General features: G+C 39.1%; 4 protein-coding genes across 5 annotated transcripts; 2 read left to right on the plus strand and 2 right to left on the minus strand.

Moving 5' to 3' along the window:
• Positions 1-636: 636 nt before the first annotated feature.
• On the plus strand, positions 637-4,507 carry LOC125208913 (mediator of RNA polymerase II transcription subunit 27). The gene is made up of 7 exons (XM_048108439.1): positions 637-1,033; positions 1,932-2,097; positions 2,699-3,143; positions 3,737-3,796; positions 3,882-3,950; positions 4,028-4,071; positions 4,155-4,507. The coding sequence occupies exons 1-7, from the start codon at positions 775-777 to the stop codon at positions 4,327-4,329; spliced, it is 1,218 nt and encodes a 405-aa protein (XP_047964396.1). The 5' UTR covers positions 637-774; the 3' UTR covers positions 4,330-4,507.
• A 559-nt stretch (positions 4,508-5,066) lies between these two features.
• Positions 5,067-6,266, plus strand: LOC125213265 (probable transmembrane ascorbate ferrireductase 3). The gene is made up of 4 exons (XM_048113711.1): positions 5,067-5,309; positions 5,377-5,425; positions 5,512-5,711; positions 5,815-6,266. The coding sequence occupies exons 1-4, from the start codon at positions 5,145-5,147 to the stop codon at positions 6,073-6,075; spliced, it is 675 nt and encodes a 224-aa protein (XP_047969668.1). The 5' UTR covers positions 5,067-5,144; the 3' UTR covers positions 6,076-6,266.
• A 68-nt stretch (positions 6,267-6,334) lies between these two features.
• On the minus strand, positions 6,335-10,039 carry LOC125213264 (protein OBERON 3). Its single transcript, XM_048113710.1, has 2 exons — positions 7,971-10,039; positions 6,335-7,062 (listed from the first exon to the last, which is right to left on the minus strand). Exons 1-2 carry the CDS (start codon positions 9,856-9,858, stop codon positions 6,479-6,481), a joined length of 2,472 nt encoding a protein of 823 aa, XP_047969667.1. The 5' UTR covers positions 9,859-10,039; the 3' UTR covers positions 6,335-6,478.
• Positions 10,040-11,274: 1,235 nt separating this feature from the next.
• On the minus strand, positions 11,275-13,583 carry LOC125215150 (zinc finger protein 4-like). Of its 2 annotated transcripts, XM_048116480.1 has the most exons (3): positions 13,339-13,583; positions 12,530-12,590; positions 11,275-12,224 (listed from the first exon to the last, which is right to left on the minus strand). In XM_048116480.1, the coding sequence occupies exon 3, from the start codon at positions 12,187-12,189 to the stop codon at positions 11,497-11,499; it is 693 nt and encodes a 230-aa protein (XP_047972437.1). In that variant the 5' UTR covers positions 12,190-12,224; positions 12,530-12,590; positions 13,339-13,583; the 3' UTR covers positions 11,275-11,496. The 2 variants fall into 2 exon arrangements, with proteins under 2 accessions (XP_047972437.1, XP_047972436.1); XM_048116479.1 differs by lacking the exon at positions 12,530-12,590.
• Between the last annotated feature and the right edge of the window lie 820 nt (positions 13,584-14,403).

Consider the following 14,403-nt stretch of genomic DNA (forward strand, 5'->3'; position numbering starts at 1 on the left):
TAATTGCATTTATATCGTTTAGCATAAAATGATTATTCAAAATCTTCCAAAACTCCATTTTTTATATATTGTATATGAAGAGAGGTTTATTTTTCTGTTGATTTCTAACTTTTGTTAGGACATAATCCTTATTATAATGAGTGGATCTTAATGATCTTCGTTCCCCATCACACCTAGTAGCATAGGAGGAATAGAAATGTAATATTATCGTATTTAATTATTAATCAGTGGATTGATAATCATCATATATATTGATTGCACAAGGCATATATATTTCTTCCATCACCTTTTTAAATTAGGATTGGTAATGATTCACAATTCTTGATTATATCTCTTCGGGATGTCGTCAATACGCCCAATATGATATAACGGGCCCCATTTCTATGATGGCTTGTAGAACCATTTAATTAGGTGATCATAGATTTTAAATTCGGATTAAATATGAAATGTCGGCTTTGGTCTCTAAATAAGACTAAAAAATCATGTATTCCAATTTTATTGTTAAAACATTAGTTAAGGAAAATTTTATAGACATTTATAATGAAATTATTAAACTAAAACCACTCCTAGTACTACTACTGTTAAAGTAAAAGATGAATATGCTCTATTATTATTTGTTGGAGGTAGTATTATAGTTTCTAATAAGTTTAAAATGTGGCAATAAAATGCAGCCCAAACCCTTGATTTGATTAGCAGCGATCTTTGACGGGATCAATTTCCTCATCGGAGAAGTAGGAATCAATTTCAATTTCAAAACCCCAAAATTCGAACAAAATGCAGCAGCCAGCTGCTCCACCACCAGCTCAGCAGCCGGCGGGAAATGCCCCGCCCAAGCAAGTGGCGCAAGCGCTGGAGCAGCTCGGCCAAGCTGGACGGCTTATTGCCGATGTGCGGCTCGGGGCGGACCGGTTGCTGGAAGCCTTATTCTTCGTGGCCGAGAAGCCTCATCACCAATATTCTGCCAAGTGTTTGAACTTAATCCTCAAAGAAGAATCCCTAATGCGCCAATACCTCGTCAATCTCCGCGCGATTGGTCAGTATTACTCACACAAACGTCTATGTGCATCCATGATTTCATTCGTATAAGTTTGTTGAATTTTATTTGAACCTACTATTAATTGTGTGTAATTGGAATTGATTACTCATTCACACAACTTGGTAGAAAGCTTGAGTTGGGGTGTGATTTTGGGCATTTTGCTATGATACTTGTAATTTCACCCGCTAGCATAAGGAATGCGAATGATAATTATGCCCAAATGGCCAATTGGTAGTTAGCTTAAATTTTGGTTGAAAGAAAGATGGATTGTAATGTATGACATGGACATACTCAGCGAAATTAGATGTGATCATTGTAGGAATCTTTCATTTGTGTTTTTCTTATGATTGTTTCCTGTGAAGGTTTAATATATCACATGTTTTTATTGTCTAGTGTTAGTGTGTTTTTCTTATGCTCTGTAGATTGAGCCATTGAGGAACTTTAAGTAGCTGTTTCTGGATGTTGTATCTTAGGAGCTGAGATATAAAGCTGCGGCCCAATTTATAATCATAGTAGTAATACTTCAATTTCTTGTACACCAAACTCCATTTTTGAAATGTTTGCTAACCTTTTTGATCCATGTTGGTAGTCAATGAAGTCATGGAAGAACTTTAAAACTTTATGGGTATTTTCTGGATGGGCTTGGATCATACAAACCTGTTGTATCTATCTTGTGTTTGTTGCTCTTTCACCTTTCTTTTTAGATTACTGCATATTTTGTGCATTTTGATATGGACTTCAAAATGCAAAATTTGACATATTTTGTGAATCAACTCATAACATTTTTCTCTCTTTGTGGGTCTTCTCTTTTATCTCAATCTGCACGGAGGGAAAATTTCTCACTGTTTGTGGTCATAAAATGTGATTTCACATGATATGATTTTGTGTTTGTTAGGAAGACAGCTGGAGGAATCTGGTGTATTAAATGACTCTCTCCGTTCACGTAGTAATTCTTGGGGTCTCCACATGCCTCTGGTCTGTCCAGATGGAGCTGTTGTTGCCTACGCATGGAAGCGGCAACTTGCTGGCCAGGCTGGTGCATCTGCTGTTGATCGAACCAGGTATGCTTATTTGATACTGAAGCTAAAGGTGCCAAAAGTTGGCTATTGCTGGGCTTGCTTAAAGAAAAGGATATACAGCAACCCCAACCTAGGCTAGCTATTGATATCTTGGTCTGTTCCACTATCTGGCCTGCATATTACAGGTCAAGGCAGATTAGTTATCCAATTCGAAATGCTGTTATCCATGGATATTTACTCTGACTAGGAATGGATCGCAGATAACAATTGGGACTGCAGTTATCCTAGAGCAGTATCCTGAAAATTTATGTTGGATGCTTGTGACACTCTTCTTTCAATACATGTTTCTGATTCTAATCAGATTGGTGCTCACTCGTTCATGTTACCCTTCTAGCACAATAATTTATGCAAATAATTTCAATTGATGCCATGAAAAGTATAACCTTAAATATGACATAGTTATATTGTGCTGGGTAAATAGATTGCTCTTGCCTCTTAGTATAGTTTTAATCTGGATTGGATGGGTTTCAAATTTTCAATTAATTGAAAACTAAACATTCATGCTTATATATGAATGTATATCTCTCTCACAAAGTTCAATATATTTGTCATAAGTATTTGTTTTTTTTGTGGTTTTGCATAGGCTGGCACTTAAGGCGTTCACAGATCAAAAGAGGCAATTTTTCCCGCACCTTGCCGACGATTCTGTTTTAGAACCAGCAACAAAGAAGCACTGCAGTCCTCTGCCGATATCTTATGAAGAGATTGGTGATCTAAAAACAGTGAGTGATATGCTGTCTCATCTGGAGAAAGAAGTTCCAAATCTGCAAGCATGTACTTACCAGCGGATGGAGTGGTTAAAGAGAGCATCGTCATTGCCCTCTTCGGCAAATGAGAGCCCAACTGAGTCAACAAAAGATCTTAGCTTCCCAAGCACAAGCAAATGGAGAGAACGTCCAGAAATGCATGCTGCAGATAAAGCTGCTGTGATCGAGTTACTTCTCCCCTCAGTTTTCAGAGCAGTAGTATCATTACACACAGCAGGATCTGTGGATCCTGATGCAGTAGCTTTCTTTTCACCTGATGAGGTGATTTAGTAAGCTATGCTTGAACGTGCTTTATTTTCTTATTCCTCTAATCATTGACTGTATTGCTTGAAGCAGTTTTCCATGCTTCTAGTGAAGGCTTCAGTGAACTGCCTTTGCAGTTATGTATTGTGCCTTAGAGGCTCATTATCGTGCACATATAAGGAATGAGATAAAGGCTTCGTTGTAATAGTCTGCTAGATACTGTAGTTTAATACTCCCTCCGTCCCACTCTAAGTGACACATTTTCCTTTTTTGGGATGTCCCACTCTAAATGACACATTTCTGAATATGGAAACATCAGTCTCTCTACTTTTTACTCACAAACAACACTACATAAAGTCCCGTCCCGAATTAGAAATGCTTCACTTATAGTGAGACGGAGGGAGTAGTAGTTTATTTAAGTAACTATGGGAGAAAGCCCAGCTTTCACTTGAAATGTTTTTGGTAAATGAGTGCCTACTGCTAGATGTTTTTTGTTAGTGTTCCTGCTAATAATATTTCTTATTTCCTGAGTTTTCAATGTAAGTGTTTTTTCGTACCCAGTCTGAATTTCAACTTAGATCTGATGCATTACTGTTAAATTTCTTATGAAGGGTGGCAGCCATTTGCATGCACGAGGTTTTTCAACTCATCATGTATTTAGACACGTCTCGGTAAGAGGGCTTTCAGCACTGACATCTACCCATTCCCAGTACATTTGGATACTGAAATTATCTCCTTGAAAAATTGTTCCTGCAGGAACATGCTTCTATGGCTCTGCAGTTTTTTATCTCTGCCCATCCAAAAATGGCCTTGCAGCTTTTGCTGGTACTCTTATTTGATATGCAACTAAATACTTGAAGCTGTTTAAGGTTTAAAACTACATTTTTTTCATTTTGTTGCAGCACTGGGTTTGCAGTTATCAAACACTGTTTGTGAAGGTGTGCAGGTAAATATTCCTACACTCTTTCCTTCTTCCTTGTTGAAGAGTATTTTCCTAGTGGTGAATTTTTGGTGATTATGACTGTGCAGCAAGTGTGGGAAGCTACTCGCAATGGACAAACAATCAGGGTTGGTATTGCCTCCCGTGAAGCGCCCTTACTGCTTCACTTCTGGTCCAAGTACGTCTAAGAACTCGACTACTGAAAAATGCAACCTCAGTCTCATCCAGGCTTTTCACATAGGCTGCTTTTCAGAGGATGCATAGTTGCGTCTCTGTCTCTATCTCTCTCTCATGTTGTAGATTGTAGAATCAGGTTGCTTTTCACATAGGTGTAACTTTTACATTGTGCTCCTTTTATGTGGGAATTGGGATATATTGGAGTGAGGATAATTGTCAAACACGCAATCTTTACATTGTATATTAACTCAATTGTTGCTTTTTATTTGTCTGGATTTATTGGTTTTGAAACAAAAGTTATTCAATATCAAATGACAACAGGAGTATGTAATGTTTCTATCTCCTATTTTCTTCACATTGTGCCATCTATTTCTGCAGTTTGTTGATTGGCAGAACTCTTATTCCAATCCACTCATCGCTCAACAGCACATGTTGCTGCTGTATCATTATTCAACTTTTCACCAAAAACACTAGCTCATTAAACATGATTCAATCCTCTTGAAACTCAACACAACAGTATATATGAGTATAATATAATAACAGAGAATCATCATCGCTTTCCAATGGAGCGAAGACACATGCATATTTTACAAAGAAAAAGAAGTGGTTTTTGCTTGGAATTTAGAAAACTCTATCAATCCAAACAGAAAAAGCTTTAGTTACCTAGTTTACTCAGACAACTTTTCATTATCCCTTGCTAAAGTATAAAGTCATTCTCCCTAAGCAAATATGCCAAACCAGCAACGCAAGCAACTTTTCCAAAGTTGATTAATTGTTGCATATTAAGTTCTATTCCGTCCCTATAAATATATAAGTTTAGGCGCAGAGAAAATTGTGCACAATAAGAGATATTCGTGTGTAGCATTTTTGTTTCATCTGAGCCTCAAATTGTTTGATTGAAAATGGACGTTGAGCGCGACAGGGGTAGGTATCATAGTTCAGCCTCGGGTCTTACCGTGGTGGCTCACTTCTTTGGCATACTAGCAACCATTCTCATGCTGGTGTGGCTGCTCCACTATCGCGAGGGACTCGACCTCGATTCAGATGATGCCCGTCGCGTCTTTAACGTACGCCTTTGCCCTCTTCTTCTTCATTCTCAGAGTTACATATTCCCATTAATGTTTGTTTGTGCAGGTTCATCCTTTCCTCATGTTCTTTGGGTTCATATTCATGGCTGGTGAAGGTATGAATAAAATAATCCAAACCAACAAATTCTCTATACCTATTTGTATGAAACAACTTCGATGAATAAATTGTGTCTATTTTCAGCTATGATGGCGTACAAGACTGTAAAAGCAGAGTGGCAAGTAAGGAAATTTGTTCATCTCTTCTTCCACTTGGTGGCTATGGTGTTAGGGATTGTGGGGTTGCATGCTGCCTTCAAATATCACGATCAAGTCGGCCTCACCGACATGTATAGCTTGCATTCTTGGATTGGAATCGGCACCTTTACTCTCTTCTGCGCTCAGGTATCTACCTATCTATCTATCTATCTATCTATCTATCTAAGATTTATTGTTTACTAGCTTCTTGCATCGCACGAGAGTAAAACTAGTATATTCCTTATGGCAGTGGTTGGTTGGACTCGCTGTCTTTTTGCCTCGGAGCTCCCCCTCGCATTCAAAGGCAATGATCGCCCCGTGGCATGTCAATGGTGGCCGAGCTCTCCTCTTCATGGCCATCGCCACAGCCTTGACGGGGCTCTCGGAGAAAGCCACTCTCATGAGGCTGCAACACCAGAACGAGGGGCGTCTCATCAACTTTCTTGCCCTCTGCATTCTGCTTTTCGGCATCTCTGTCGATTTTTCTGTCTCTCTTGCTCGTTATGCATGAACCATTTTTACTCTTTTCTTTTTCAATTCTTTTTCATGATTTGGTATCATGTATATTGGTGATTTGTGAGTGATTGTTTGTTGTAGGAATGATTGATTTGTTCTATATGGGAGTTTAAATATGGGAGTTTAAATATTGTATTGTCACTATTGTGCAAATAAATGAAATGAATATTCATAGAGTTGTTAAAATTATAGTTGTATTAATATGTAGTTTCTCATATAAAATGGTTTCATAGATGAAAGGAAGGAAAGTAGGCTTTCTCTGTCACAATTGCTTGATCATTAAACAATTTGGTGTTCGAAATCATACAAGCAAAACATAAGTTGAAACAGAGTATTCAAAAATCTTGGTTTCTTCCAAAACAAAACAGAGCATCTGAGCCTAATATAGGAAACAATAATTAAACTAACTGTTGCTTCGTTGCTTCCATTCTCTTGAGCAATCCAGAGATCTCCGACTGCATTCTGATCTTCATCTTGTAGTAATCGCAGTGCGAATTCTCCAACATCTTGAGCTCCTCGAGCTTCTTCCTCCGCCTCTCCTCCGTCTCCTGCAGACACAGCTTTGCTAGCTTCTCGGCATACTCCTCTTCCAGCTTCTCGGTCTTCAGCCTCACCATCCGCCTGAAATTCTCGATCTCTGTGCGTGCCTCATCAGCGCGGCTCTGGAACATTCTGGCTTCGGCTTCCTTGATGCGCACGAGGCTCGCCAAGCTGTCAAAACCGTCCTTCTTTATGGGCTTGACCGACCATTCATCCTCAACAATCTTGTCACTCATGGGAGGAGCTTTTACGTCGTTGTGGTAAGGATCAAAGGGCGATGACTCCTGCCGCCCGCGCGAGGAGTTCATGTTGTAGAAAGATGGTGAGGGAGCAAGAGCGTTGGAGGGTGGGAGAGTCGAAGCATCTTTTGCAAAGCTCGGTTGATCGGTCAAATCTTTTGAAGGCATGTTTGAAGCACCCATCTCCAAGAGAGAATCTGCAGCTGCATTCAAGCAAGCAAAAAAGGCAAACAGTAAAAATCGGAATCATTGTTGAGTCAGTCAGCTGCCATTAAAAAATGACATGAAATATGGCAAAGGAATGCTATGTGCTACATAAGAAATCTATCAAAGAGGTAAGACTAAGAAATTGATCAGAGCCAGTCTTGTTTCAGAATTTCTAATTCAGTATTAGGACAAGGGATGAACGTTCTCCGTCTGTTTCTCGGGTCAGATTTAGGAAGACTCAAAAGAGATTGATTCTCATACGAAACTTAAGCGCCAAATAAATAAGAACACAATATATTTTCGACCTTCATTAACGATGGTTATAAACTTTGAATAGAAGATAATTTTTAAGCAATGCAATTCTTAAAAAAAAAAAACCTTTCATGATCCAGATTGCTTCATATCATCTCTTCCAACTGGAATAGCATTGTGAATAATCAATAGAAGCATTTTGTTAACAATGGCATATTAGCCTTTTACATGTGCTAAAAAAGAATACGATCAATTTGAATAATGAACCGATACTTGAAAAAACCAATTTGTATGGATGGCAATGAATGTGAATCATGTTCAACATCTCAATATCATATATCCAACCAAACAAAATTCATTTCATGACACAATACAAAACATGAATACTATTATCATTCGGCCATAGCAAGCTGCCAAGCTTTCCGATCCTAACTACCGAACAGATCAAAATACAACAATTGAACACATATCAATTTGGTCCAACTAAGAATTCTATATTGAATCTTTTCTGACACAAAAGAACAGTTATCAGTCAAGTCATTGAATGGCCAATCCGCCGCATAATACATTGCACTCGAGAAGATATAGCAAGACTGTAATGAGCATAACTAGTGAGTAAAGACAAGCAGAAAGAAGAGGTTTGGGAACTCACAGTTAAAAAATTGGAAGATAGAACTGCAGACTTCTGGAGGAGTAATGATATTGCTCCGAAGTTTGCTGATCATCTCATCAGCCTTGATATGCAACTCCTTTCCTTTGCGATCTTCGCTTCCTCCAAAGACCTTCCTAACACAGTCGAGCTCTTTGATCAGGGTTTCTAGACCCCAATCCTTGGCACAAGACATGAAGACATCCTTAACGAACCCAAACATCTCAGAAGCATGGCCGCAGCCAAGGCAGTGAAATTGCATCTCGGTTGCCCCCGAAGACCCTTTCAAGCAGGGGCCGGGCTTTATGAGGTTTCTTTGAAGGCCACAAGCCGCATGACACCAGTGTGAACAAGCATCACAACCAACCCAACTGCATGTGTTGCTGGCACAATCAAAATTCAAACACACAGGACACATGCATTCACTGCAAAATCCCTTTTTTGTTGAGCAAATCTTGCAGTCACAATCCTCAACAGGTAATGACCGCCTGCAGTTTATGTTCCGGCACCTTTCAAGCAAGAAAATATCAACTAATTCAGATACTGGGAGTCGGTTCTTGCTATGTAAAAAGCTTCCTAGTCCCATTTTAATCGCGACCAAAACTTCAAGTTGGCTCTTTTGGCACTTTGAGAGAGTCTCATTGGTGCTAAGGTCGGATCTTCTCTCAAGTCTCTTCTGGAAAGCCACCAATTCATCTTTCCTCTCAGGGCTGTCGATGACATTCTTCAAGTACTCTTTAACAGATTCAACTGTTTCATCGGTGAGCTCCTGCATTACTTGTGCCATGACAGGAACAGACTCCGAAACAATCTCCCTAAGTATTCTCTCAGGTCGTGAAAGCTTACGCCCTTTCACCACATCTATATCTTCTGAATCTCTCAAGTTCTCCAAGTTTCTTCTCCTTGAATCACCCAACTGACCATCTGTCACTGGTCTAGCAGGCAGCTCAGACGGGAAGAATGAAAGATTTTCAGAGCTAGCTGTCCTATAAAGACTATTGTTACTAGAATCCTTATTCAATCCATTGCGATTACCCATCCCAACCCCTCCTCCACCACCCACATGATTGGAAAATGCAACAGTGCCATCTCCAATCGGCCTAAAACGGCTGTGGACAGAACCATTAGTTCCCTCCCCACAATTCCAGATCTGATCACAGTCCCTCCTATGACTTCCACCCGAGTATTCATAATTCTCAGTCGAGTTCCTAGTGAGCGAGCAGCTAGGATTATGCGAATGGGGATGAGAATACGAGTAGGAAAGCGAGGCTGCTGTAAAGTCATTTGAGTAAGTCGTCTGCGTATTATTGTTATACGACGGCCCCAATGACTGAACACTCCTACTAGGCCGCAATCTAGAGGGAAGATCCCCCCCATTCTGAACACGATTCGACCCGGCCAAGGACAGGGAAACATCAGGAAGAGCCAAAGATAGGTTCAAAGACTCAACCTTTGGCTTCTTCTCCCTATTCTCAGCATCATTATCAGCATTCTCAGCCTCCCTCTTAGATGAATTCCCTCTGCTCTCGTTCAACCTAAGAAAATCCCTTTCCACCCAAACATTATTTTCCCCTTCATTTTGATCCTCAGCTACCGCTATCTCTTTCCCCTTATACCTACCGCTAAATTTATCAAAAGAATTCAGCAACGAAGCATCTTTTTCAAATAACGGTTTCGAATTCTCGCAGAGATAGCTAAGAGTAAGCTCCTGACTCCCTAAATTCCCAGCCCGTTTAGCCTTTTCATCAAAACCACCGATCGAATTGATTTTATCTGCCGATTTTTCTCCAAGAAAATCAATACCCTTATCAAAAAACTGAGCTTTTTCATGCGGGCCATCCCTATTTTTCTCCCCTGACAGCTCATCAGAATGATCTCGCTCTCTCTCCATTTCCAACTCAAACACCAGAAACAAAAAAAGCAAAATGATTGGAAGAGAGAAAGAGCTGAAAACTTACAGAGACAGAGCAAATTTCCGTAAAATTCAAAAGAATCTTAGGGCTTGGTTGAAATTTTAGAGCATTGACTCTACCGCTCTCTCTCTTCCTCGCTGTATATATTTGGCAAGTTGCAACGGCTGAATTCTTTTTTCACACTTTCAAGTCTTCAACGCGGATGATTTGCTTTGTTGGAGGTATGAAAACCCTAAAGTACCCCTTGAGTAAGTCAAATTAACGCTTCGAGTGGTCCTAATATCTCATTGTCTGGATGACTTTTATGACCTTTTGCTTGAGTGCCAAATACTCTCACTTATTCATCTATATATAATATTAATGTAATGTCTCATTAAATAATACTCTCTCTCTCCTCCTTTTCTTTTTTCTTTCACCAGAGTGTGTCTCACGACTTTTTTATATTCTTCATTAAATGAAATTGCCTTCTTTCAATAGAGTGAAATTAGTATTTATTCCAACTCATCATCATGGATTTTAATACAGAGTGGTTTAGGATAAGTTTGGTTATATTTTATTGATTCTTTTATTATTCTATTTGAGAATGGTTGCATTCGCTTTAAATTCACCATGCACAAATTTGATGCCATGTTATTATAGATTTAACAATACTAAAAATTTAAAATTATTTCCATCCATGTCGCGCTTCATTTTGAAGCTTCATTGACAATTAATGGATGCTGTTCACTCTATAATTAATTAATAGCTTGATAATAAAAATATAAATAACAAAGATAAAATTATTTATGTGAATAATGTCAATGACTTGATTGAACAAGTTGACCAAATATATTAAATTTGATATCATAAGCATAAGTCGTAGGATATTCGGCCTAGGTAAGTTCTATAAAATGCATAAATGAGGCTTAAATGAGCAGGCCCTAAACTTACCGCTGGGCCCAACTGATTATTCCAATTGTTTGGAGTAATGATAATAGTGCGAAACAGTAGTAGTAGTACTTCCTATTTCTTGTATAAGTATTTCCTTTTTTAGAGCGAGATTGATGAAAATTATGTTAAATAAGTTAAGTGTATATAGAATAAAGCATGAAATAGAATTTCATGTGTAGTATGTGTTTGGTTAACACAGTTGTTGTTGTGGTCGGACCGGACCGGACCGGACCGGACCCCACACTCGGCCTCTCCCTACATACACAGATGCTATTCTGAGCCCGGCACCGCAACCTCTCTCCCGCAAACACAATCAGACCGGACACACGCCCACACCACGCGATCCCGCTCAAAAGATTCACTCCAAAATATATAAATTATTTCCTTATTCCCACAAGAAAGTACATTAACCTGATCTTGATATGCTTCAATAAGAGTACAAATTGAGTGAATTACAGAAGATAGAAATGGAAATTTTAGCAGTATTATAGTCGACATTAGAGTGATGGTACAATATTAGTGTTCTTATCCCAACTAGCAAATTATAGCATCTCCACACCAAATTCATCTACCAAGAATCTCTGTTTGAAGCTGCAACCTCTAAATCTCCATCTCCATCTCCACCACTCAAATCTTTGTACAATTATTTATGCATCACATGTAAAACTCCAGTGCCAAAAAAATTGTCAAAGTTTGAGGTTTAGGTCAGGAAGAGATGAATGTTCTGTCCTCGGAGGCAGAGCAGCCCCGCCTGCTATATCCGATCCCTGCCCCGTTTCGAAGGCCGGATGTCCCCGGAGACCCTCCATTTGTCGGAAGCTTCCCGGCCACGATAGCTCCCCTTCTTCGTACTCCATACAGAGTGGCAATCCGAAGTAGCCTTGATCGATAAACCTCGCACCACCACCGCCTCGTATCATCCCCTGCTCCGGGTGCATTGAAGCATGAGCCTGGATGCCTAGAGACCGGAAGGCGGATCCGTGGAGGGGGAGCGAGGCGAGGCTGGCGTATCTGTCGGAGAACATCTCCATACGCATGGCCCTCTTGGCGAGCGTCCGCTCGCGCTTGTGGGCGTTCTGGTGGCCTCCAAGTGCCTGGGAGCTGTAGAACTTGCGGCGGCAGTAGTTGCACGAGAAGACTCGCGAGGAGGGCGGAGGGGGGTTGTTGGCGATGGCATCACTGGGGTGTGTGAGGTCGGGTTCAGGGGAGCCGTTGAAGCCGAGGGTGAGGTCTAGTGTGACGGGCTTGATGAAACTGTCGTCGAGGCAGGATGAGGTGTTTCGGCTCTCTTCCTTGGAGTAGACGGAGGCGTTGGAGGCGACCTGGCTGCTCACCTCGGATTCGTCCTCGGATTCCATGTTCATATTGGGAGGCATCATAGTCGATTCCACCAACCCCTTGTTTACTCACTCACCTGAAATTAAGAATGCTTAAGCTAATCAGTTGAGGTGTTAGAGAAGAGAGTTAGTTCTCTATCATTAACATTTAACACCCTATATTAGCATATATGGATTGATCAATTTGAGTTCATTTGGTCATGTAATCCTTCAAACACTGATATATACTTGATATACTAGGAGTACTAAATTTCCGAGATTAAGTTCAAGTTCATCCAATTAAACAAGGAGAATGAATTTCTAATCCAACAAATCGAACAACCTTATGGATTACATGATATATTGCAAATATACTTGATATATTGCAAATTGAATTTAGTACCCGTTGCAAACATTTCGAGGAGAGAAGCTGGATATGAGGAACCATATATACTAATCTGGGACTACAATATAATTGAACAAGGAAGAGATAAATCAGTAAAGAGTAAATGATAATGCATTTTGAAGACCATTCAAGAAAGTAAACAATGGAGACCATCTAATGAGTAAGAATCTGCAGATATATAGTATTCGAACTTGTAACTGACAGACCCAAAATTGGAATAGAATTTCAAATGGTAATGTTGTTATACAAGGTAACATAGTTTACAAGTACAACATTCTTAAAACATGACAAATTTGAGCCTATGTACCATAATATCCGATTTCCTTATTCGAACAGAACCCTATTTATTTCTCTTGCTCTAAATAAGGATTCATAATTCAGTGTCCAAAATTACTTGGTGCAGAGATAAAATAATCCAAAGTCACTAGATTCATACTCAATAAAGGATTAGTTGGAAACAAAGGCTGCATCTCACACACAAAAAAAAAACATCTTTAAAGGAATCAACACAAGAATTAAATGACAAATTTATGCGAAGTTCCACAGAGGGAAAAAGGAAGCTATCAACAAGAAATTCCCAGATCACAAGTCATACAACATCATCAGAATTCCCTTATAGAAGTAGAAAAAAGCAAAACTAGACACATCCTCAACAAAGCCCAAAATCAGATTCATCAACAAAGAATAAGAAGAAGAGATATATGGAATAAAAAAAAAGCACAAAAACAGTTAAACATGGAAAAGAAGTAGGTAGAAAAAGGAAAAAGGGAGGGTTTGTTTGAAGTTAGAAGAAGAGAAGAAGGTACCTTGAAGCAGCAGAAGAGGGGGCCTCAGCTTGCAGAAGTGAAAAGACAGAATTTGGTGCAGATTCTAGTTTTTACCAAAAATGGTTTAGGTTGAGGAGAGGAACACAAGAATTTGGATGGGGAGATAAGATCATTGGAGAGAGAGAGAGGGGTAGTGGGACGTCAGATAAGTCAGAGAGAAAAGCAGATTAAACACAGAGACAGGGGAGGGGGGGACTGTTTTTTGTTGGCCTCTACTATCAAATGAAAAAAGCATTTGCATTATGACATTACATATTCATGTACATAACTATAAAGACAGGCACACACAGGAGAGAGAGTCCCACTCACCATAGAAACTAGTGTCTATTCTATACTGTAAGGATCCTTTCAATCACTTACACCGCCCACCAACGATTAACCATTCTCACAATCTGCTTCTCATTTTTCTACTGTACTTACCAAGTTAAATAAATTCCCATTTTTAATAAATTCATATGTGAAATGGGATAAATTATTTTGAGATAGGAAAAAGACATTGCCCATTCTAATAAATCATAGTAATATCCAATCATTGTCTGCTACTTATATTAAAGAAATAGGGTGGCTAAGGGGCAGGATGATATGCACCTACATAATAACATAGATAATGGTAGTATATGTTTATTTAGTTTTTTAATAAAAAACAAAGAAAGTCACATGTGGGACTTCAATTTCTATTGGATTCTCGCCAAATGGATGCATGGTTTATAACATTGTCCACATCATGTACATATTATCTACTCATTTAATAATTTTGTTTCGTAAATGGAAATCTGTCCAGACTCGTGAATTTGATAACCATATACAATCAATTATTGCATTATTTACAATCTTGTACTACTACATTATTGGCACCAAAATCTATATGTGTGTGTGAACTAAATAAGATAAAACACTAAGTTAAGCACGCCAATAAAAAAGCTAATAAAGTTATACTAATAAAACGATCGGTTGCATGAAGTGGACAATACTTTATAGAAAAAACTTTTTTGAAAGTTAAAACAAGCATCATTAGAGTTTAGCTTTTATTGGGCGTTCAGACGA

The sequence above is a fragment of the Salvia hispanica genome, chromosome 3 (assembly GCF_023119035.1).
Source record: "Salvia hispanica cultivar TCC Black 2014 chromosome 3, UniMelb_Shisp_WGS_1.0, whole genome shotgun sequence".
NCBI lineage: Eukaryota > Viridiplantae > Streptophyta > Magnoliopsida > Lamiales > Lamiaceae > Salvia > Salvia hispanica.

What these genes read in the sequence shown, in the direction of transcription:
- LOC125208913 (XM_048108439.1), top strand. Translation starts at nt 775, where the DNA reads ATGCAGCAGCCAGCTGCTCCACCACCAGCTCAGCAGCCGGCGGGAAAT. An exon ending in TCTGCTGTTGATCGAACCAG is followed by an intron (nt 2,098 to 2,698) that starts GTATGCTTATTT and finishes GGTTTTGCATAG; the next exon opens with GCTGGCACTTAAGGCGTTCA. An exon ending in TGGCCTTGCAGCTTTTGCTG is followed by an intron (nt 3,951 to 4,027) that starts GTACTCTTATTT and finishes ATTTTGTTGCAG; the next exon opens with CACTGGGTTTGCAGTTATCA.
- LOC125213264 (XM_048113710.1), bottom strand. Translation starts at nt 9,858, where the DNA reads ATGGAGAGAGAGCGAGATCATTCTGATGAGCTGTCAGGGGAGAAAAAT. An exon ending in TATCTTCCAATTTTTTAACT is followed by an intron (nt 7,063 to 7,970) that starts GTGAGTTCCCAA and finishes GCTTGAATGCAG; the next exon opens with CTGCAGATTCTCTCTTGGAG.
- LOC125213265 (XM_048113711.1), top strand. Translation starts at nt 5,145, where the DNA reads ATGGACGTTGAGCGCGACAGGGGTAGGTATCATAGTTCAGCCTCGGGT. An exon ending in CATATTCATGGCTGGTGAAG is followed by an intron (nt 5,426 to 5,511) that starts GTATGAATAAAA and finishes GTCTATTTTCAG; the next exon opens with CTATGATGGCGTACAAGACT. An exon ending in TTACTCTCTTCTGCGCTCAG is followed by an intron (nt 5,712 to 5,814) that starts GTATCTACCTAT and finishes TCCTTATGGCAG; the next exon opens with TGGTTGGTTGGACTCGCTGT.
- LOC125215150 (XM_048116479.1), bottom strand. Translation starts at nt 12,189, where the DNA reads ATGATGCCTCCCAATATGAACATGGAATCCGAGGACGAATCCGAGGTG.